The sequence below is a fragment of the Canis lupus genome, chromosome 6 (genome assembly GCF_048164855.1).
Source record: "Canis lupus baileyi chromosome 6, mCanLup2.hap1, whole genome shotgun sequence".
Taxonomy (NCBI): Eukaryota; Metazoa; Chordata; class Mammalia; order Carnivora; family Canidae; genus Canis; species Canis lupus.
Window position 1 is genome coordinate 75,577,306 of NC_132843.1, and position 22,380 is coordinate 75,599,685.

The 22,380-nt window shown below is 51.8% G+C and overlaps 1 protein-coding gene across 2 annotated transcripts in view; it reads right to left on the bottom strand.

Moving 5' to 3' along the window:
• The window catches only part of MAPKAPK2 (MAPK activated protein kinase 2), a 45,472-nt gene that overhangs the window by 3,258 nt on the left and 19,834 nt on the right, over positions 1-22,380 (bottom strand). For both annotated transcript variants that reach the window (XM_072831271.1, XM_072831272.1), the window contains exons 2-6: positions 1,868-2,007; positions 1,713-1,777; positions 1,461-1,540; positions 863-989; positions 161-236 (exon numbers count right to left, since the gene is read on the bottom strand). In XM_072831271.1, the coding sequence (XP_072687372.1) occupies positions 161-236; positions 863-989; positions 1,461-1,540; positions 1,713-1,777; positions 1,868-2,007 (488 nt within the window). The remainder of the gene's footprint in view (positions 1-160; positions 237-862; positions 990-1,460; positions 1,541-1,712; positions 1,778-1,867; positions 2,008-22,380) is intronic.

The following is a 22,380-nucleotide window of genomic DNA, read 5'->3' on the forward strand; positions in this document are numbered from 1 at the left end:
CATGGAGACAAGGGGACATGCAGGGGATTCCCAGGGAATCCCCCATCCAGAAGGGGATGTGGACCTCTGCTCCTTCCTCTTGTCCCAGAGAGGTACAGGCCTCCTACTCCCAGCCCAGCCCAGCCCAGCCTCCTCCGCACACCCTCCCTGGCACACTCACAGGATGTACATGATGACACCCAAGGACCACATGTCACAGGACTTGTCATACTTCTCGGGGCCCAGCACTTCTGGAGCTGCAAACCAAAGGTCAGTGTGGGTGGATCCGGCCCCTGGAACACTGATATACCCCAGCTTCTCTGCGGATCATGCTCCCTATCCCAACCCTTCAGCCCATCGTGATGATACTGTGGCCGGGGGTGGGAGGGGGAACAGTCATAACCCCATGCTGAGGCTGCGTGGGGGAGAGCAGAAGAGCCTCCTCCAAGAGGAACCCCGGGGCTAGAATCTTAAGATGAGACGATTCCTGGACTGAAGAGCCTTCCCGACCCATGCTGCCCACTTAATTTGACAAACATGAGTTTATTCTGGATAAACGTGAGTTCACTTGGCTGGAGCTGCGGAACCCAATCTGTGTCCCGGGCTCTGCTGGGCATCTGATGGCAATGGCTGCTCTTCTGGGGGAAGCGCACCTGCGTGCACCAGATCCTGCCTATACTCCCAGACGGATCCATCTCCCATAACGTCTCAATTCCAGATTAACTCGCTCAAGCCCTACTTCTGGGCAGGTCACAGCAGAACCAGCTCCGGGAAGGTTCAAAGGACACGACCCCCCCAGGACCAGTGGCCCCTGAGAGCTATAGAGAGCACCTGACAACAGCTCTGGGGAAAGACCAGCTCCCCGGGCCCCCTCTGGACTTACCTACATAGTACGGCGTGTAACAGGGAGTGGTCAGAGAGTTGTGGCTGGTGGTTTCCTTGGCAAAGCCAAAATCTGTGAGTTTCAGGATGGCATTGGGCCTTTTGGAGGTGTACAGGAGATTCTCAGGCTACAGAGAAGGAGACAGACGGACAGACAGCAACGCTGCTGAGCCTGTGAGGAGGGTAGCGATTCCTGCCTCCCCTCACCCTTTCAACAACCATCTGTCGCCCTCGATCGGCACGCCATCAGGAGCATCCGTTGCGCGTGGCCAGGTGCCTGCCTTTGGGAGCTTACAGGGTACTTGGAGACAAGAGACGAGCCCAGAGAACCGCCAACAAACACCACGGGGACACAGAAACCAAAGGTGTGACTGTGTGGCGCTGACTAAGGAGGACCACAGGGCTGGGCGTAGCCACAGAAGGCTTCGCTACTGGGCTGGGGCTTGGCCCAGAGAGGGCGGCCCCGGGGGGCAGAGAACGGCCCCTGCCCTGCTCTGCCGCAGGAGGCGCAGCAGGGCGCAGGGCAAGCCCGGCCACCTCCCAAGGGTCACCGTGGCCCCCCGGGCCGTGGCTCCCACACGGCAGCGGACAGCGGGCACCTTGACATCCCGGTGAGCGATGTTGATCGAGTGCAGGTACTGGATGGCCTCGCCGATGCTCTTCATGATTTCTGACGCCTCTGTGGCAGGGGGGTGGGCGATAGGAAGCAGAGTCGCAAGATGTGGCAGGAGGGTTGAGGACCCAGTTAGCCCCCTCCCACCCCCCACCCACCCGAGGAGTGGCCCCGGTGTCCCCCCCGCCCCCCCCGACGGCCCTGCCCGCCCAGGCCTGTCCCAGCAGACCCTTCCTACCTCTTTCCGTGAACGCTTGGTCTCCTCGGTCCTGGATCCGGCTGAAGAGTTCTCCACCATCCAGACTGAAACAGAGCCACGGTGAGAGGGGCGGGCCCGGCCCAGCAGCCCTCTCCGTGCCCCCTGGCCCTCGGGAGCCGTCCGGCCTGGCTTACCACTCCATGACAATGAGCAGGCACTTCCTCCCCGCGTACAGGTTCTCGTAGACATCCACGATGCGCACGATGTGGGGGCACTGGGAGGCCCGCCAGTGCAGCTCCACCTCCCGGCGGGCCTTGGGGCAGTCCTGAAGCATCTGCAAGCCCAGAGGCCTCCTGCGTGACTGCGCCGTCCCCGCAGGCGGGCAGCTGGCGGCCACCCGGCACGACCCGGCGGGAGTCTGTTCCGGGGCGCCCGGGCTCTCCCCACCGGCAGACCTGCTCCTGCTGGTCCCCTACTAGCCCCCCCACCCCACCCCCCGGCATTTTCTCTGGCCTCTCCTCCTAAATCCTGACTTAAGAGTTTTGCAGCTCCCTTATCTGCTCTAAAGGGAACCTTCAAGACGACCCCACGACCCCACGGGGCCTCGGCCCAGGCTGAAATCAGCCCCGGGGCCACTCGGTCTAGCCGGGCCTGCAGGCTACCCTGGAGGGCGGCAGAACTGGGCCCTGGGGCACAGGGGCTGAAGGAGGCCTGAGGAGCACAGTCTGAGGAGAAGGCACACAATCACGGAAAGGAGCCGAGAGGAAGGAGAGACTCCAGAACCAGTAGGAAAAGGAACTTCCAAGACCCCTCAAGGTCCAGCACACCAAATCCAGAGCAACGCGCTTTCTCAGTCTTGCGCTTTACTTCATTCAACCCCCCATGGCCTCGGGAGTCGGCCGATGTGGCCGGGACGCCGCTTCTCACCAGGTGTGCAACCTCGGCAGGTTCCTTGACTCATGAGCCTCAGTCCTGCACCTTGTCCCACGGGCCAGGTGGCCAGGGGCCCTAATGCCCTCACCTGGATCCCTCGCCAGCCTCAGGGGCTGAATCTTGACTAATCCCAGCCAGTCGCATGAATTTCTTTACCAGTGACGAGCTTGGGAACAAGCCTAAGACCCAACGGTGGCCAAGAAGAACTTGGTCACGAGTCTGCTAGCGGCCTCCTAAAGGAAGCACCACCTTTCCCGCACGCGGCACCTGGCGCAGCACCTGGCGGGAGGACGCATCAGCACACCGAGGAAGGCGGGGAGGAGGCGTGGCAGTCACCTGGGGCCTGGCTGACACTGAGCAGCCCTCAGGACTTGTGCTTGGTACCATAATAATCTTTCCTTGCTCTACAGACTGCTTTTATTTTTATTTTTATTATTATTATTTTTTTACAAACTGCTTTTAGTAGAATTTTTTTGCTCAGAGCCAAAGGCATCATGGTCTATCCCCCTATAAAATGGGGGGTAGATCTGTCGCAAGGATTAAACGAAGCAATTCTGCAAAGCGCCCAGCAGAGCCCCTGGCAGATGCCCAACAAGCAGAGCTGTCACTTTTGTCACGGACTGTTGGCTAAATGCACAGCACTGATGCCAAAATAACCAAGACGCCGCCCCTGACAGACTTCCCATCTCTGTGGGCCACCAAGATGAGCCCTACGCAGTCCCCATCAGAGGGCCGAGGCCGAGAGGGACACGGTGAGGCAGAGGGAAGGCAGGGGGATGGGGCCCTGCTAGGGGGGAGCGGGGATGGGGCAGGTGGGGGATGCAGCAGCTGAGGCTCAGAGACCCGCTGGAAAGTGCAGGAAGCTTGGTCAGAAAGCTGGGATGGCCAGGTCGGAGCCAGGTGACCAAGGGCAGCGACAGGCAAATACGGGAACTCCCAGCCCTGAGGACAGACCTCGTCACGCTGCAGGCCACGACATACTAGGCCTTTTCTGACTGTGCAACTGCCATGTTACGGGATGAGGAAATCGAAGCTCAGGGAAACAGTGTGTCCAGGGCTAAGTCCCTAGAGAAAGGCAGGGCCAGGGTTGGACCCCAAAGCCCAGGCCTTTTCCATGTCACCACAAAGCTTCCCCAGGAGGGGTGAAGGCCCAGACGGGTCAGGTCCAGACAGACACCTGCAGGCTGACCTCGCAGCACAATCTCTAAACAAGTGGGGCAAGCTGCCCACGGGGTCACACTGCCACCTCGTGGCCATCTGGGGACACCGCACAGGTTCGAGCTCGGCCACCCACCTTACCATGGCCCAGGAAAAAAAGTTTATTTTCCTCTCCCCCGCTCTAAGCAACGCAGGAGAAGGCACAGGCCAACTTCATTTGCAACTTCATTTGTGGAGCGCACTTCCACTCCACGGGCATTTACTGGGTCCCGCGTTGTGCAGGGCGCCAAGAGGAACAGAGCAGTCCCAGTCTGAAAGAACTCAGGCTGGCGGGGGTCAGGGTACTTACTACGGGAGGCCGACACAGGAAATATTTATAACCCAGTGAGCCAATGTGCTATACAACTGGCAGGTTCAAAGGGTTCAGAGGCAAGAGTCCTCAGAGCAGCCGAGTAAGAAAGATCTCTCTCGCCCCCTGCAGGTACCCTGATCACTAGGAGGCCAGAGAAGAAGCACAGTTGGCGGATTTACTCAGAGGCAACCTGAGGTCCGGGATTTACCATCCGTCCAGGGGCGGGGTCTCGAATTGGTCAGTATCTCCAATGACCTTGAAGGCGTCATTACCTTTCTAAGCCTGTTTTGCATCTATCCGTGAGGGGGGCCCCCTTCCTTACAGAGCCATTCTAAGCATCTAATGAAAGAACACCCCTTAAAAAGGCTTTGTCCTCAGAGGGGCAGTTATCACTGGAAACCAGCAGCACAACTGCCACAGCAGAGGCACCCTCTCCATCACCTCGAGTTGAGGCTGGGGCCCACTGAGGAAGCCGGTCCAAGTCACCAGCAAGACTCCAGGCTGGGTTTACGGGCAGCCCAGTGACCACAGTCTGGGAACCAGCTCCATGCCCTGCCCAACCAGAGCTGTGCTGAGTGATGACACGTCAAAGCCCAAACCCAAGTGCCCCTTTGTCCCTCCTGAACTCAGAGCTCCCACTCCAAATGCTGCTCTTTCTGCCTTGGACAGGTTAGACCGTGTGGCAAAGGAGAATTTGTGGGCAGGAGGCATGGGTTCCCATCCCACCTCCGGGCCTACACGCAATTCTTCACCTGGTAGGTGAGCCAGATGGACCCAGTACAATACACTTGGCCTTGGGAACGGTGTACAACTCATACCCCAGCTCTGCACTTCCTAGCTTGGGTCAGGTAAGCCAACCTACCCTCTGACAAAAGGATTTCCTCATTTGCAAAACAATTAATTTAGTGAAATAAGTAAACTGGAAAGGGTAGTATTTTTTAATTCTAAAAGGAACATAAGAATTTCCCATGAAGACTGGAGACTGGCATCCAGGTACGTGTTATGAGAAATCTCTGAATGGATATGAAGACCAACTCCAGCAACAAAAGTTAAGACCTTCAACTGAGTCAGGCAGGCAGGCTGGCTGATGTCATGGGGGAAGAGCCTAAAGAGCCAAAGAGGCTTTGTGGACAGCTGTGGGGTGCAGAGAGCCTGGAGGGAGGACAGCAAGAATGTGCTAATCTGGAGTACAGAGCTAAGTAAAGAACGGGAGGGGTGGGGGGGGGGGGCTGAGCTCCAAGCCAGAGGAAAGAGGGAATGAAACAGGATTCCTGGGGTCCTGCCAGGAGCCACCAGCAGGTTCAACCAGAAGCCAATAGAGTCACCTAGGAGAGGTAGGAAAGGCTCACCTCTCTGGCATGGACAAAGACAAGGGCCCAGGTCTATAGATCTCAGGGACCCAGACTGGAGAGAGGGAGACGGGGAGGGTCTTCTCACTAAGAAGCCACAGGCCCTTAGACATTAAGAGCCTGGAAGGGTTTATGAAATATTTTAAGCCCACGCAAAGCACGGAGCAGATACTGTGAGTTGTCTCCACCCCCTATAGTTCGCGTCTGAAATTCTCTTGCACTGTAGAAAAGGTTAATTGTTGCATGTGCTAGATTGCAATGCAATAGGCCAGGCCACCCTACCAACTGTGGCAAGGGCCTGGGAAACTCTAGGATGACAGCGGCGATGAGGGAGACGCAGGAGCTCTCCCCAAATGCTGTTTTCTGTCTCAGTTTGCTGGAGCCCGAAGGCAAGAGGACCAGGGCCCCCAATTCTGGTTGCCTGTGGCCCCATTACCTCCCATCCTCCCAACCAAGTCTTCTATCATGAGGCCACAGGGAAGGACTCAGGAGCAGTCAGCATCCTAAACTGAGCTGAGCCAGAGAGATGGGAAGAAACAAAGCCCAGGGCCTGGAGCCCGGCTCGCCAGCAATGGGGACATGAGGACTGACGGGAAGGAGCCAGTCCCAGGCCCCAAGGGATCACGCCCTTCACAAGCTCTAACAGCTGCCAGGTGTGTGAACTTGTGGACGTCTTTAACCCCTCCATGCCTCAGTTTCCTATCGGTTAAAGCAGACTAGTAAGAGTCCTCAGCTATATTAAATGAGCTACTAGACTCCCCCTGTAACCTACTGTAAGCAGCACACGCGTGTGTTAGCACTCTGCTCTCACTTCCCGGCCACGCTGTCGCAGTGCCACGGGGTGGGCAGCTGGGCTCCCGCTCACGCCCCCCTCGGTCAAGGGGGTATTAGTAGTCCCGAGGGGCCCCAGAATACCGGCGGGGAGGCGGTCTGGGCATCCTGAGCACCCCTGGCCTCCCTCCACTGCCTCAACCGGACAGCTGGGGGCGGGGTGCACTGTAAGGAGAGAAGGAAGCCACCCCTTTCCTTCCCAGGCCTGACAGGGAGCCAAGAGTGATGCAAAAACCTGAGTCAGGCACTGGCTGTGCTGCCCGTGTGTGGTGTGTGTGTGGTGTGTCGTTAAACCAGACGTCCTCGGTCATAGCAGGTCAGCCCCAAGGCCCCGTGTGTCATGCACCAGCCACCCACCCCCTCCCCACCCCCCACTACAGGATGGGGTGGTGCTGGGTGCTGGGTGCTCTGCGGGCTAAAGAGAAGGATGTGGGCAGGAGGGCTGCTGCTGTGAGTCCCCCCCACACACAGTGCAGGACCCCCGGGAGCAGGGGAAGGGGGACCCTGCCCTCCTGCGTGCTCTGTGCTAAGTGGGTGCTAACTACTCTGAATGGGGACCCCTCATCCACCCCAGAGGAAGTACCTAACTTTTTTTTTTTTTAAGATTTTATTTATTCATTCATGAGAGACACAGAGAGAGAGAGAGGCAGAGACACAGGCAGAGGGAGAAGCAGGCTCCATGCAGGGAGCCCGATGTGGGACTCCATCCCGGGTCTCCAGGATCAGGCCCTGGGCTGAAGGTGGCGCTAAACCACTGAGCCACCCGGGCTGCCCTCATCCAACTTTATATAAACGAGAAGACTTGGGCTCAGAGAAACTAAGCAATTAGCTCCAAGCCTTCCCGCAGTGGCCCGTGGCAGGGCTGGGATTTGATGTGGGGCCCCACTGCTCCTGACGCTCCTTTTCCACCGCCCCATGGGGGAAGGCAAAGGCACAGAATCCTCCAGAACCATCCATGACATCAATGCCAAAAATGGGGGCGGAAAACATAGACATGCCTGAAAGTACAAACGCTTTGATCCCGAAATCCTGCTTTTAAAATTTTACCCTAAGCTACTACCCTGGATGGAACCTGAATGTATGTACATCCCAATCCCGAGTCCATTATGCCAACCAGAAGCCAGCGGCCCAGCAACCAGCAATTGAGATTGCTTTTTTTAAAAGTGCACTTAGCTATATAATCTATAATCACGAATGTGATGTCTGAAGTGAACATTTAATGCAGAACGGAGTCCCGAGTCTGTTAGGTCCTCCATCACCGTGAGTGGGGGCACTTACCCTGGCTCTTTCTTTGCAGCACAAATCCCAATCTTAGTTTCCCTACACTTACTCATCAGAAAGTATATGATAGTAGGTGAAAAAACCCAGTTTCAAAGGCTTATTATGGCTAGTGCAGTTCTATATTTTTATTTATACGGGGGGGGGGGGTGTAAGAGGAAGAGTATTCATACTCAGTAAAATGCTAATTGTAATTCCATCTGAAAAGCAGGATTACAGGGCCTTATTTTTTTCTTCTTCAGATCTTTATTTTCTAGGTGATTTACAATTAGCATTTGTACTTTTAAAGAGGCCAAGAAAGCAGCTTAGCTCTCCAAATGTAAATGGGAGGTTGTCATCCACACCCCCAGGCCAGCCAGGGAGCAGAGAGGCTCAGGCTCTCAGGCAGCTCAGCCTCCCCAGGTCCACAGCAGGGGGCTGCCACCTTGGAGTCTGGAGCAGGAAGGCAGCCCGCTGCAGCATGTGCAGGCTGCAGTCAGGGGAGGGGGGGGGGGTGGTGGGGGGGGCGGTGGTGAGCAGACACTGGGAACCACAGCACAAGGGGTTCCATCATCCTGCGTCCTCTCCAGCTCCACTCCGCTCTGACCCAGCCCTCCCACTCCCCAGCCAGCCGTCCTCTGTGTCGGCTCAGCCATGGTCACACCTCTCCTTCCAGCCTGGCTGGGGAACTGGACCCCACAGCCCTGTGCTAGCGAGAAAGGGAGGTGTGAGGAGGTCACGGGGACACAGGCCCAGGACACGCTGTCCTTACATCATGTGATCTCTGTCTGGGCCCTTCAAAGCCTCCATCTCTGGGTCCGGAGCCAGGGAGGGAAACAGGTTGGAGACACACAGCACGCACGGTCCAGCACGTGAGCTCACCCTCCCGAAATGCCATCACTCAGCAAACATCCGGAGTACCCAGTACACGCCACACACTGTTCTGGAGAGTGCTGGGATCTAACAGAGAACTGAGCAAGTAAGGCCTGTGCCCCATGGGACTTCCGTGTGCATGCAGGAGGTACACGGTGAGAAAGCGGTTTTAATTCGATCTTGTGATTTGTGCATAAAGAAACTAAACAGGGTGCTGCCAGAAACCAGCAGTGGCGGTGAGGGAGACTCTCCCTCAGCCCCCCTCAAATTAGGGAGAGCTGCTTACAGCCTGGAGACGTGGTCACGTCTCTACCTCTAGCCGAGCTCAGAAACATAAGAGATGACAGATGGGTCTTGGTTGAAGTGGTTTTCCTCTACATCTATGGGGGGGGTGGGGCTGGGGTAAGGAGTATGTCCCCTTCTAGAGTTTCTGCAAAGCTCAGCGAGGAGCTACTGTTGGTCTTCCCCTAGAAGTGATCTAAGCAGAAATCTCAACAGGGTTCGCAAGTCTTAAGAAGGTTACTGAAGTAGAAGATACACAGAAGTGCTGCATCAGGGTCCCTGGCTGGTGCATACATTCCCAGATATTTGGCTGGGAGGTAAAAGTAGTACTCTCTATTTGCTACTGGCTTTCGTTATTGTGATAGGGAAACATCTCCACCCAGAACAAAGCCACACTGAACAATGAGGAATCCAAGACTAAAAGCTTTGCAACAACCACACCACACTGCCCAGAAGATGAGCTGGACCTTCTTGTGGTTCCCACCTTCTCTCTCCAGGGCCTTCCTGGGGCAGCCATAAAAGACCAAGGTTCAACAAAAAGGCAAGGAGCTTAAAAGTCACACCATAAATGACAATTTAAAAAAATATATATTTGCAACACATAATGGATAAAAGGCTAACTGGGAAATCAATTGTAAAAGATTAACAACCCAATATAAAAATGGCCAAAGAATAAGAACAGGCAGTTCAAAGAGAAAGGAACACAGACGGCCAAATGATTCTTGATGCAACTCATTAAGAGAGAAATGCTTATAAAAACAACGACAGCAATTTCACCCGAATGGCAAACATGTTTTCATGTTGGACCAAAACCAAAGCAAAATAAAACTCTTGGGTCTATGCCAACATTTGAGAGGAAAGGGCACTCTCTCATACACTCAGTAGGGATATAGATCTTGTTTGAGGAGTCTGGCCGGATCTCTCAAGACTGTAAATGTTCAAACCTTGCACGAAGTCACTGCCCACCTAGGAAACCATCCTAATAAATAGGTTCCTAGAGCATTTTAGTGGCCTCAAACTGGTAACAACCTACGTCCACCGCTGTGGAGCTAGTCAGAGAAGTGGCCGGGCGCCCATACAACAGAGGATTTAGGGCCCGGGCCCGGGCAGGAGAGAGGCAAGGCCACACATCCACGCGGTGGTGAGAAGAGAGTGCCCACCCACGGGCGAGCAAAGGACAGGACGACACTCTGGCTTTATCGTTACCATCCCAGCTTGTTTAGTGGACCTGCACCGGCATCGCTTAAGTAACTTTTAAGGTATATTCATAAAAGCAAGCAAGCAAGCACATCAAAGGTTAATTAATGGTTTGCTGTACATGGTGGTAATGTTTTCTTCTTTTGTGTGTTTTTTAAATTCCGAAAAAAAAAATTTTTTTAAGTCCTGAACAGAACAGAAACATAGAATACCATTTGGGTGGTTTTGTTTCTTAAGGCAGAGAGGAGAACATATATGGGCTTGCACTTTTCTGGATGTCTTTACCCTCCCCCACAAAAATGTCAGCCACCAGCTGAACCACCAGTTAAGAGTAGGTTCCAGCAAGAAATGTGCATTTTTCTTGTTTTCCCCCTTCTCCTTTCTGCTTTATATCTTTCTGTTATATTTGGATCTTACCATCTGCATGTATTTCTTTTTAAAAATCAAGCCGAGGGGGTTCGATTCCAGGAGGCAGTACATCTCAGTTCTTACTTGACCCCTGGCCTGGGAAAGTGGCACAGCTGTACATGCCCCATAGCAACCTGGCCCTCCTGCGGGCGAGGGAAGTGGACAGAGACAGGGGATCCCACGCGGACCAGGGGAGGGATGAGGACCTAGCGTAACTCCAGGTATGAGGGCTACCCAGCTGATGCAAAGGCCTGGTGTCTTCCTGGAGAATATTACCAAGTTAATAAAGAACGGGCCGAGGCCCCAAACCACCAGTGATAACCACTTCTGGCTTCTATGGGCATGAATGCTGCACACGGCGGGGAGAGGCAAGCCCTCTGGAGTCTTAGGGAGGAAACTGAACGACTGAGGGACACAGATATTTCTCTTTCTTCTAGCAGGTGACTATGACTTTGAAAGAGAAAGAGGAATTTTCATGTATAACCACACCATCCATGTGTCAGGTGCACTCTATATTTAGAACATACGTTATACATAAGCCTCCTAACCGCCCTGTGGAAGAGTCAATTGCTGATCCCATTTACAGGTGTGGCAGCCAAGGCCCGAGGGAAGCACCCTTCCTGAGGACACACGGCGAGTCACTGCCAGGGCCAAGACGCACACCAGTTCATGCTCCACGTTCCAGACTCTTGTTTTACGGCAAATGAGGTTTTGACAAGCAAATCCTGAGCTGCTAATAGTAGTTGATTGTTGCCCTGGCTGCCTTCCCTGCCCCATTCACAGGCCTGCCCCCATTTATCTCTGCATCTGTCTGGCCCCGCATCCACTCAATGCTGAAGAGATATAATGTATATGTGTACGATCGGAACCACTTCACTGCCCATGGAGTACAACAGGATACAAGGCATCTTCCCCGAGGACACAAGGTAGACAGTGGTAGGAAGGAAACACACTCAACTCTCCCAGCTGGATTTAAGATAAAATCTGAGTGGAAGGATGAAAACATGCCATTTTCTTCATAATATCTAGGTATGGATTTTAAAAATCCTGAGATGGACAAATTATCAAGAGAAATTAAGATCAGGGCGCCTGGGTGGTTCAGTTGGTTGAGCGTCCAACTCAACTTCGGCTCAGGTCATGCATGATCTCAGGGTCGAGAGAGGCCCAGTGGGCTCCGCCCTTGGCAGAGTCTCCTTGAGACTCTCTCCCTCTGCCACTCTGCTGGCTCTCGTGCGTACGTGTGCAAACTCTCCCTCTCTCTAAAATAAGTGAATAGGGGCACCTGGGTGGCTCAGTCAGTTAAGCATCTGCCTTCAGCTCAGGTCACGATCCCAGGACCATGAGATGGAGCCCCACATCGGGCTCCCTACTCAGCAGAAAGCTTGCTTCTCCCTTTCCCTCTGCTGCTTTCCCTGCTTGTGCTGTCAAATAAATAAAATCTTTTTTAAAAATGAAATAAAAATTAGTAAATAGATCTTTAAAAAAGAAAAAAAAGAGGGGCGCCTGGGTGGCTCAGTTGGTTAAGCATCTGCCTTCAGCTCAGATCATGATCTTGGGGCCCTGGGATTGAGCCCCGTTTTGGGCTCCCTGCTCAGCCTTCTCCCTCTGCCCCTCTCCCTCCACACCACCCACCCCCAAGCCCTCCCTCTCTCTCTCAAATAAATAAAATCTTGTTTAAAAAAAAAAAAGAAGGAAATAAAGACGGAGGGAGGTCAGCAACACTGGTTCTGGCCAGTGCTGCCTCCAGCAACTTGACCCTGTACAGGTGACAAAGCAGATTCAAATTCTTAATTAGAAGTGATAAATGCCATGTCATCATCATCATCACTCCACTTCAGTGGAATGAGATTCATGGCATGTACACCTTCATCAACAGATTTAATGGGACGTAGAGAGAGTAGAGCGAGAGAAAGTGGAAGAAGAGAGGGTCCTACAAAAGAGGGCAACACCCCACCCCTGACAACAATTCCACAATTCCACATGCCCAAGACAGGAGGACAGCAGGGTGCAGAGAGAAGGTAAAGGAGTCAGAAGTAGTTCTTGGGGAAACCTTGGAGAAACTAGAAACTAGATGGCGGAAAATAGGAGCCCCTCTTCCCTAGTTAGCAGATGTGGTCCAGATGCAACACAGAGCTCGCATCAGCTGACACGGACACGAGGACATCTGATGGAGAGAGACAGGCAAGGTGGGTTTTTTGGTTTTTTGTGTTTTTTTTTTCCTGCTGAGAGCAGGGCACTTGATAAATTCTTGCCGTGCCTTTCTAAAGGGTTTACCTGTCACAAAGCCGGAGGTGCAAGGAAGGGAAATGCTCTTTGGACTCAATGCTAACCAGGAAGCAAAGTCTAGTAAACTGCGTAGGAAAACAAAACACCGTAGTTAGCAGTAACAATAACAACAAGAATACCGCACTGGGAGGAAGTAACCTTGTCATTTTAGAGTTCAAAGGAGGGGAAGAAAAAACCAGGGGACAAAAACAATTGTTTAGCCTAGACCCGCAGAAAACCAGTATTTAGATGTTGACAACGGAACAGTATGAGCAGAGATCCCACGGGGGGGGAGGGGGGGAGGCATTTTGCAATATAAGGTCTGGTCTCCCCCAAGCAGACTCTGAGCATGTAAATCACAAGAGTCCCCAATTTTCCCGGAACAGGAAGGCGGGAGGACAGAAGCAGTCACAGATGACCAAGTCCACCACACAGGGAGCCACGGAAGACAGGACCGACCCCAGGAGGGTGGCGTGGAGAGTGAGCAGGGCTGGTGGCAACGTGAGAACCACTCGGGGTGTCGTCACCCTACGTGCAAAGCCAGAGAAAAACCAGGGAGCGCGAGGGCCCGTCGTGGGGGCTGAGGCTCTAGGCTACAGGAACGCTGGACGACGCGGGAATGCTCGTCTCCGATGTGTCCCATCCTTTCTGTCCAGAAGGACGTTCTTCCGATGGAACAAGCGAACCGTCTGCACTGAACCGTCTGCACCTCCGATGGGCGCTGGACCAAGAACCAGCTCACGAGCACCGAGGAGGACACAAGTACAAGATGTCAACCTCACCAGACTCGCGTGCCAGGATGTGCAGACGCCTGCAGGGGTGAGGCCAGAACCGGCGGCGGCGATCGCGCGGGGGGCACGGGGAGGGGGAGATGACGGCAGGAGCCCGCTTCTCAGCAGCATCACCCTCGGCACCCCCGGGCCCCAGGCACCAGGCTAAACACGTGGGGATTTAAGGAGCTCGCAGACGAGTCAAGGAAACAGATTGGAGGAAACAGAAACGCTCTGCACCAGGGGGTCCCTAAGGGCTGCTTAGCTCCACGTCGGTCTCGGACAAAGCTTCGAACGGATTCTGACTTGGACCATCTCGGCCTGGCCTGGGCTCCCGGAGAAGCCCCAGCAGACCCAAGCTCGATTCCTTTATCAGCAGGGTTACTGAATTAGAGACCACGGGGGGCCAGGGGCCAGAGCCCGTGGATGGCCCCGCACCTGAGCACCTCGGACCTCGCAGAGGAGGAAAGGGCGACACGGCGAAGCGCTGCCACAGTACGTGCGGCTGTTGTACGTGACGATGATAACGGGTTAGCCACGGATCTGGGGCCGGGCCGAACTCCACGCTCCCTCGGCCTTGCTCCTCGGCCTCGGTGACAATGCTGTCACCTCTGGCCAGGCCCCCAGATAGCCCTCGAAGTCGTCATCCTCACCCTCTCACCCTCTCACCCACAGAACCAATCTGATTTTGTCTTTGGAAAGATCTCCAAAACATTCCATCTTCCTTCTTCCAGTCTTGTTCCCACTTGCTTGGTTCCCTCCTGTCTTCCGTGCCTTCTAATCGGTTTCTAGATGGTAGCCTTAGCCTGTTCCAATACATCCCGTGTCAGGCCCTGAAAGGCAAATGTGAGCAGGACGTGGTCTTCCTTGAACCTGTTCCCTGGCTAACAGGACAAAACCTAAACCCCCAGCCTGGTCTTTCCTGGCTCCTACCTACAAGATCTCTGCCCTCCCCTCCCAACACATTCTCTCGACTTGACCTCCCCTGAACTTCCCCGTTCTCGAACAAGTCATGCCTCTATGTCCACATCCTTTAAGCACCAACGCAGCGTCGCCTCCTCTGCAAAGCCTCGCTGGTGACCACCAGTCAAGCCCCTTTTCCCTCTCTGCTCTCCCAAGACTCTTGTTAAACTCCTACTTCTACACTCATTGGCATTATTTATAAGACCATTTCTCTGCCCCTGCTGGGTAGACCCTGTGCCTCTCAGAGGCTGGAACTGTATCTTATTGGTTTTTTTTGGTTTTGTTTTGTTTTGTTTTTTGAGGTATAGTTGACACTTGATGTTCCCTTAGATCTTGTTCACCTTTGATGTCAAACCGTAGGCCGGATACATGGCAGTATGGCCCTACTCAATAAATACCTGCTTGTTCACTAAACCCAGGGAACAGCTCCAGGGACAAACCAAGAAATGCCTTCTGTGGCTTGGCCTAGTATTTTACCAACAGACTGGCTGAAGACAAAGACTAGACAGCAAGCTCATCAAACCTGCAGGGAACCAAAAACTGGAGGTGTCCTGAGTAACTATCTCTAAAAGATTACAGTAGGTGGAAATACGAGCCAAAACAAAGCCACACATCCAAAAAAAGGCCTCTAATAGCACATGATAAAAGAGCCCTTTCTCCAATCTGACCCGTGTAACACGAGGAGGGAGAGCAAAGGCTGTGAAGCCAGGCTGCCCGAGGACGGAGGAGTCTCGGTTCCTGCACTGACCAAGCTGTGGCCCTGAGAGTCTCCTAACTCCTGTCAGCGTCCTTCAGTGTAACACAGAGATGACACCAGCATCTACCTCGTAGGGATATTGGTTAGGTGACAGGAATAATGAAGCATTTGCAAATAGAATCGTGCCCCACTCAGTAAACTCTATGCGTTGGTGCTGCTGCTGCTGCTGCTGTGGTTGGTAAAAGCTACTTCTAAGAAAAGAGAAGAGAAGCTATAAAGCACTGTGGTTAAAAGCGAGGACCTGGAACTGGATGGTCCTAAGTTCAAATGTCAGCTCTAAGCTTAGTAGCTACCTGAACTCAGGCAGTCACTTTACTTTCTTTTCTGTTGGTTTTTTTTTTTTTCAAGATTATATTTTTAAGAAATCTCTACCCCCAGCATGCAGCTCGAACTCATAACCCCGAGATGAAGAGTCACACACTCTTCTGACTGAGCCAGCCAGGTGCTCTGGTTCTTTCCTTTCTAATCTCCACTGTCTTCATCCATTCAGTGAGGCTTAGTGATGGAATCTGCCAGAGACATCCACTTCAGGGTTCTTTCACGTGGAGAAAAAAGACAACTAGAGAGAAACGAAATGTCCACGAACAGAAAAGTTGTCAAATAAATTACAGTACATCCATAACGATAGGCAAAATGAGATACAATTATCACAAGGAATGAGGTGGATCTAGACATACTGAGATCCAAAGTTCTTCAAAAAAAGGTGCCCTGCAGTGAAAAAAGTAAACTGCAAATTGATACATTCTATTTTTGTAAAATATTTTGAAAAAAAAAAACAAGAGGAAAAGCAAAAGAAATGTTGTATATGTGCATTTACCTACACTTCTCTAAATATAGACTGACTTGCTTTGCACACTAATATAGAACCACACACATGACCGTGCAAAGCAATCTTAATCATCAATGGAAAAAATGAAGATTGTTCCATGACCTTTAGAAATTTTCGTCAAAACATTAAAAACTCTCTGTCGGGTATAAATGAATAGAGAAATGGAAAAAATAGTAAAACTTGTGTTTAGTACACTGTAATAAAAAATACTAGACATTGAGAATGAGTGTGTCATTTCTTTGTGAAGAACTTATCCAGAGTAGCTGGGAGAGTGCTTGTCTTCTCGTCGTTGGACACACAATCCACCTCATCTCCGCCTCTGCAACCTGCCATACTCTGTCCCAAGTCTGGGTCACTTTCCCACATTCCATCCTTTGTGCTTTCGATGTTGCAAGACACCTCCAAGAGTGTGAGGGGTTTTTCACTTCCTCTGGAACTTCTTCATGCTTCCATCACGATCACTCATGTCAATGAGTTTGCCTTCCAGAGTTCCTCTGGCTTCATCTGTAGAGTCATGGAATGTGGAGCGGTGGAAGTGTCGACATTCCCACAGCCAGCTAGTAATTCCATGTAAGCTCCGTTTACGTTCAGCTCCAGTTTCACTTCCAGCATTACCACTTTCCGAATCTTTGTGAAAATGCATCTTTGTTGGTCAACTCCCTCTTTTGATTATCCATGTTTGCAAACGGTCACAGGAGGTTATCACTAGGGGACACAGAGGTAACACAAGTGCACACTTTCCTCTGTGTGTGAACCCGACAACAGATGGGCAGCAAGTGACCACCACTGACAGACTCTGAAGGAAGGGAAGTGATTGGGCGCTGATCATAAAAAACATCTGTTATGTACATAGTGATCTGTGGATTGCGGAGCGCGCAGCAAAGTTTAGACTGTGCAATTACTCAGAGTTAATACACCACAGCAAGTGAGGTACTGGGGGCCTGGGGTTACTTAGCTAGGCTGTGCTAACTGAAATCCATGCATACTGGGAACTGCGAAAAGCAAGGATGGTCCTCCATAAAGGACATAATATGGAAATACATATACATATATATATAATATATAATTTATATTTATATATAAATATAAATATAAAAATAACATATAATATATATAATACATATATAAGAAGAACACTGGTTACCCTTCAGGAAGAGCTTTATTTTTACTATCTAAAATTTTTTCAGTGACTAAGTTCTATGCCTTAAGAATGGTCTCAACCTGAAATGATTTTCCCCTTCAGGGGACACATGAAAATACCTGGAGACATTTCTGATTGTTGCAGCTTGAGGGGCCAGGGAGTGGGCATGGACAGGATCGCAAGTGGGTAGAAGCCAGGGGAGTTGCTAATTCCTGGGAAGCACAGGACAATCCCCCACCACAAAGAAATACCTGGTCCAAAACGTCAACAGTGCCAAAGTTGACAAACTCTGTTTTAAACCAAAAAGTTTTTATTAAGTTCATTTTAGTGGTGCCTTTCTCAGAAGGTGGTAGCAAAGGATAGAGTGGTGGTGAGTAGAAAGTACAGAGTGAATGCCATTAATACCAGAGGCTCTAGATGACTTCAAATGGACAACCTCAAAATCGCCTGAGATTTGTGGTAATTTTTTTTTTTCACAAGCATTAGCTCATCTGCCTCCAATGCCACGATGTGGCTGCTAAGAAGTGAATATCACCTTCAGTTCATGGGTGGATCTAGTCCTAGATCAAGACAGGAGTCCAGGCCCAACCACATCCAGAATCCAGCACTCACCTCTGAGCAACACATTTGAAAAAGAGCATTTAACTTCCAGAGGGTGATGACCAGGACATTAAAGGTCTGAGAAAATGTCAGCTGAGGAACATTTGGACCAATAGGGACAATTAGCTTGAAGAGAATCCCTGAAGGAATGGCTGAGGGACGAGATGGGGCAGAGGTCCTGAAATTCTATAGGGCTCTCGCACGGAAGAGGCAGAAATCAATAAGGAGCTGCCTCATAAGAGAAGAGGTCAGTCAGGTAATAAGCTCCCCATCCTTGGATACATTCAAGCAGATGCTGTCAGGTGGGCTCTCGGGGGATTCCTATACTGAGTAAGAGAATAATCTAGGTGAGCAAGAAGGCACTTTCCACTACTCCCAAACTTGAGTGCAGAACACAATGAGAGGGCAGGGCGGAGTCCAGAACAAGTAACAACAGCCTCCTTTGACCCAGCAATCCCACTCCTAGGTATTGACCCAAGAGAAATAAAAACATTATGTCCACAAAAAGAAGTATGCAAGAATGTTCATAAGCTTTATTCATCATAGTCCAAAACTGGAGACACTTCAAATGTCTATCAACAGGAGAATGGATAGGCAAAAACATGATATCCATACAATGGAATACTACTCAGTATAAAAAAGGAACAGACTCCCAATGAGGTAACCATGTGGATGAACCTTACATAAATAAGTTCATGCCGATGGTTTCATTTCTATGGTGTTTCCACAACAGGCAAAACTTATCTATGGTGAAGAAACACCAGAACTGTGATCGTTTAGAAAGGATCATGAGGGAACTTAACTAAACATTTTTAGATGTTTGTTCTAGGTCTTTTCTTTTTTTTTAAATTTTTAAAAAAATTTTATTATTTTTTAAAAAGATTTTATTTATTTATTAATGAGAGAGAGAGAGAGAGAAAGAGAGAGAGAAACAGAGACACAGGCAGAGGGAGGAGCAGGCTCCATGCAGGGAGCCTGACGTGGGACTCGATCCCAGGTCTCTAGGACCACGCCCTGGGCTGAAGGCGGCGCTAAACCACTGAGCCACCCTGGCTGCCCTCTTTTTTTTTTTTTTTTTAGAGAGATGCGGGGAGGGACAGAGGAGGAGAGAATGTTAAACAGGCTCCAGGCTGGGCAGGGCTCAAACCCTGAGCTGAAATTAAGAACTGGTCACTTAACTAACTGAGCCACTCAGGAGCCCCATGTTGACTCTGTATCTTGACAGACGTTTGGAATTCAAAGACGGAACATTTATCAAAACTCATCAAGCGATACATTTAAATTTTGAGCATGTCACAGTTACATAAATTTTACCACCAAAACCCAAAAAAGTAAAGGCACGAACAAATGCCAAACTGTAATTAATACTTCCGTATGTGGAAATGTTGAGGGGAAGCACACTGATGCCTGCAACTTACTATAAAAGGCACCCCCGAGGGTCACCTGGGTGGCTCAGTGGTTGAGCATCTGCCTTTGGTGCAGGTCGTGATCCTGGGGTCCTGGGATTGGGTCCTTGTACTGGGCTCCCTGGGGGGCGGGGAGGGAAGGCTGCTTCTTTCTCTGCCTCTCTCTGTATCTCTCATGAATAAATAAATAATTAAAAGGCACTCCTGAAAGAAGGCCGATGAATGGATGAGAGAGGGAAAGATAGAGAAAGATAGGAGAAAGCGGGCAGAGTGAAATGTCAATGGTAGAGCCACCTAGGTGGCTGGGCAGATGGGCAGTCCCCAGAGAATTCTTTCAAGGTGGTTGCATGTCTCAAGTATTTCATAACAAAAAAGGAGAGGAAGACGGAAGGAAGTAACAGCCAGTAAGGATCACAAGGGGAAAAGAGGTGTCTGGAGGGTCACAGGAAGAAGGTGGCAAGGGAACGAAGAGGAACGGTTTCGGCCAACATCAGGACCTCTCAAGGGCAGAACTGCAAAAGGTCAGGCCGACCTGGGGACAGGCAATCATGGCCAAGAGGGAACGCATGTGAGCTTGGTGCTCAGACCTCTGCGGTCCTAAGTCCTTGTTCCCACGAGACCAGCTCCATGACCGTCAGACAAGTCCTTGCCCCTTGCTGGCCACAGTACTGCCCCCGGAAACTCAAGGGACCAGTTTAGAGGATCCCTCGCGTGCCTTCCAGCTCTGACAGTCTACTGTTCATTGTGTCTGCGCAAACCATGTTTCTAGACAGGTGCCGGAGGACGCAGAGACCCGGTAGCTTCGGCATGCCCTGGCCATCGTACCCATGTGTCCCCGAAGAATGGGATTGGGCGTGACCAGCTCTCTCCTGTCTGCACGTGGACCCTCCCCTCTAGGGTCTAGGGTCTAGGGTCTGTAGGTTAGCCACAGCCAACACCGAATCAATGACCAGGAGCACGCCGCCCCCCCAACACACAGCAGGTTTCTGGGACACAGGGCATCATAGAAACCCCAGAGAATTATGGGGATACATTTGGTAGAGGCAAAACAAATCAGTAATAGTTTGCAAATCCAATTTTAATAATTTTAAGATTATCTACTCTACTATCCTCCTCCTAACTCCCAATGGCCTGGATAATTTATACCCGATCGCACACAAACTGCCAGGTTTTCTGTGTCATGTTTTCTCCACTCTGTGGCTCTCTACCCCAAGGACACACAGCCCGGAGTTTGCCAAGGGATAGAAGCATCTGCCAGAAAGCTGACTGACCTGGTTCTAGTCCCAGTTCTACAATTAACTGCTGAGTACCTACCTGTAGACAAGTCACTTTTACTCTCTCTCCTCTCCTGTAAGATCTAAGCTACACCAAGCCTACCTGAGGTCTCTAACTCTCTGTTCTTTGACATGATTCTCCAATCTTCCTAGGTAAGTAATACTATCTTAAAATTTGTTCAATTTGTATATATTCCGAAGCCCTTCTGTGTATAACGTCACCTTTAAATCCATAATCCAGGTGGAGCCGGTGTGATCCTCATTTTAGGCACATGGAAACTAGGGTGCTGAGGGTTTGAGATATTTGCCAAGGTTCCCCTGCGTTTGGTGACGCAGGGGAGGGATACAACCCAGGGCCCTGAGTGGACTATGCAGATCCACCCCCGGCCGCCCCCCGAAAGGCACAGGGGGCCCTGGGAGCCCCTTCCCCCATTTCTGTACCTATAACCAGCCCCCGTCTCGCTGCCTTGCCCACCCAGGTTTCCATGGAAACCAGAATCTAGTGCTTCTGGCCTCAGATCTTAAAGGGGAGGGTACATGTGTGTTTCTCAATCCAAAGACCGTTACCTCACAAACCAGAAAACAACTTCTGGCTGGACTTCCTTCCCGCCTTTCTCCTTAGGGCAGGGGGTGGGGGTGGGGGAGGAATGGGAGAGCACACTGCGCAGAGATCAGGACTCGGAAATGGGAGCCAGGAGCCTGGAGGAAGTCTCTAGAGTGCCTGGGGGTGGGGGAAATCCCACTCCTCCCTTGGAATCACTGTGGCACATCACCTAGGGGAAGTCTGGGATGCTCATTATGCAGGACAACCGGACACCCTGCATAGGCCCAGATGTGCCACAGCTGGGGGTGGGGGTGACAGGAGTGGAGACCCAGCCAGGCTAGGGCCTGTGGGGGAAAGGAAGGCCAGGCATGCGGGGTGCCAGCCTCTCCCCCGAGTCCATGCCCACTGCTCACCAGGCTACGGCCACTGATGACACAAGAAGGGGGAACAGGGACAGAGGGCAGGAATGGGGGCTCAGACAGTGCCCTGCCCTGTAGCCTTGAGGGGACAGCAGGTAAATGGCTTGGTCCCTTAAGGCCCGGACATCTAAAGACTCTTCTGAAAAAGTAAAGCCCCACCCTGGGGTAAGAAAGAATTTCCATAATGACCACTTGGTCTATCAGTGGCCTGAATGCATTCCCAGCAGTGGTGATGCATCCCCAGCCGGTGGGGGAAGGAGGGAGTCATCCCCTACTCTTCTCCTGCCGGGCAGTCCTCCGGGCAGTCCTCGGCCACCCTTACACAACACCCACCTCCAGTTAGCTCAGAGGTTCCTGGCAAGGGCTCCCTCCCCAGGGACCGGAGCGAGCCCACGAGGGTCAGAGCTGCTGGTCCCTCCGGAGACACTGGAGCCTGGGAGTCTGCAAACACAACCCCAGTTGGCAGCAGCCTCTAACGCTCCTGTTTCCCAAACCAAAACCTGGCCCACCCAGACTTCCTGTGCAGGGGCAACGGACGGGAGCATCTGCCCTCTCTCCACTAACAAGGGCAACAATCAGAGGGACTGGGGGTGTTCCCCCCGCTCAGTGACTCTGGGCCTCGGGGGCTGTGACCCAGGGAAGGCGAGAGAAGGCCAGAGGAGCTGGGAGGTAAGGGACACCTCACCCCACTTCCTAAGAACAGACAAACCCCTCCCCCTGTGGGAGAAGGTCAAAAGAGGAAAAGCAGCATAAAAAAATATATTAACACATACATCCATACAAACAGGGAAATCCTGAGCCCGCCTTAATTATACAGAGGTCTTCCCACACGGGCCATGTACAACCTCCACGAAGTGACTGGTTCCTACTCACGGTCCCATTTTTTTCCCAGTGGCCAATTTCCTTAGAAATCCTTTGCATTCTAGCAAAGCGGCACAGGGAGGGTACTGAGTCTGCACAAGCCTCGGGAATTCCCTGGAACTGGCTCTGTTCCCGGTGAAGAACCCAGGAAGGGCCCCCCCAGACCTTTCTTAAGGAGCCGGCCACTCACACCCGTCTCCTGTCACCAACTGTCTGAAAGCAATTCTAGCCAGGACTC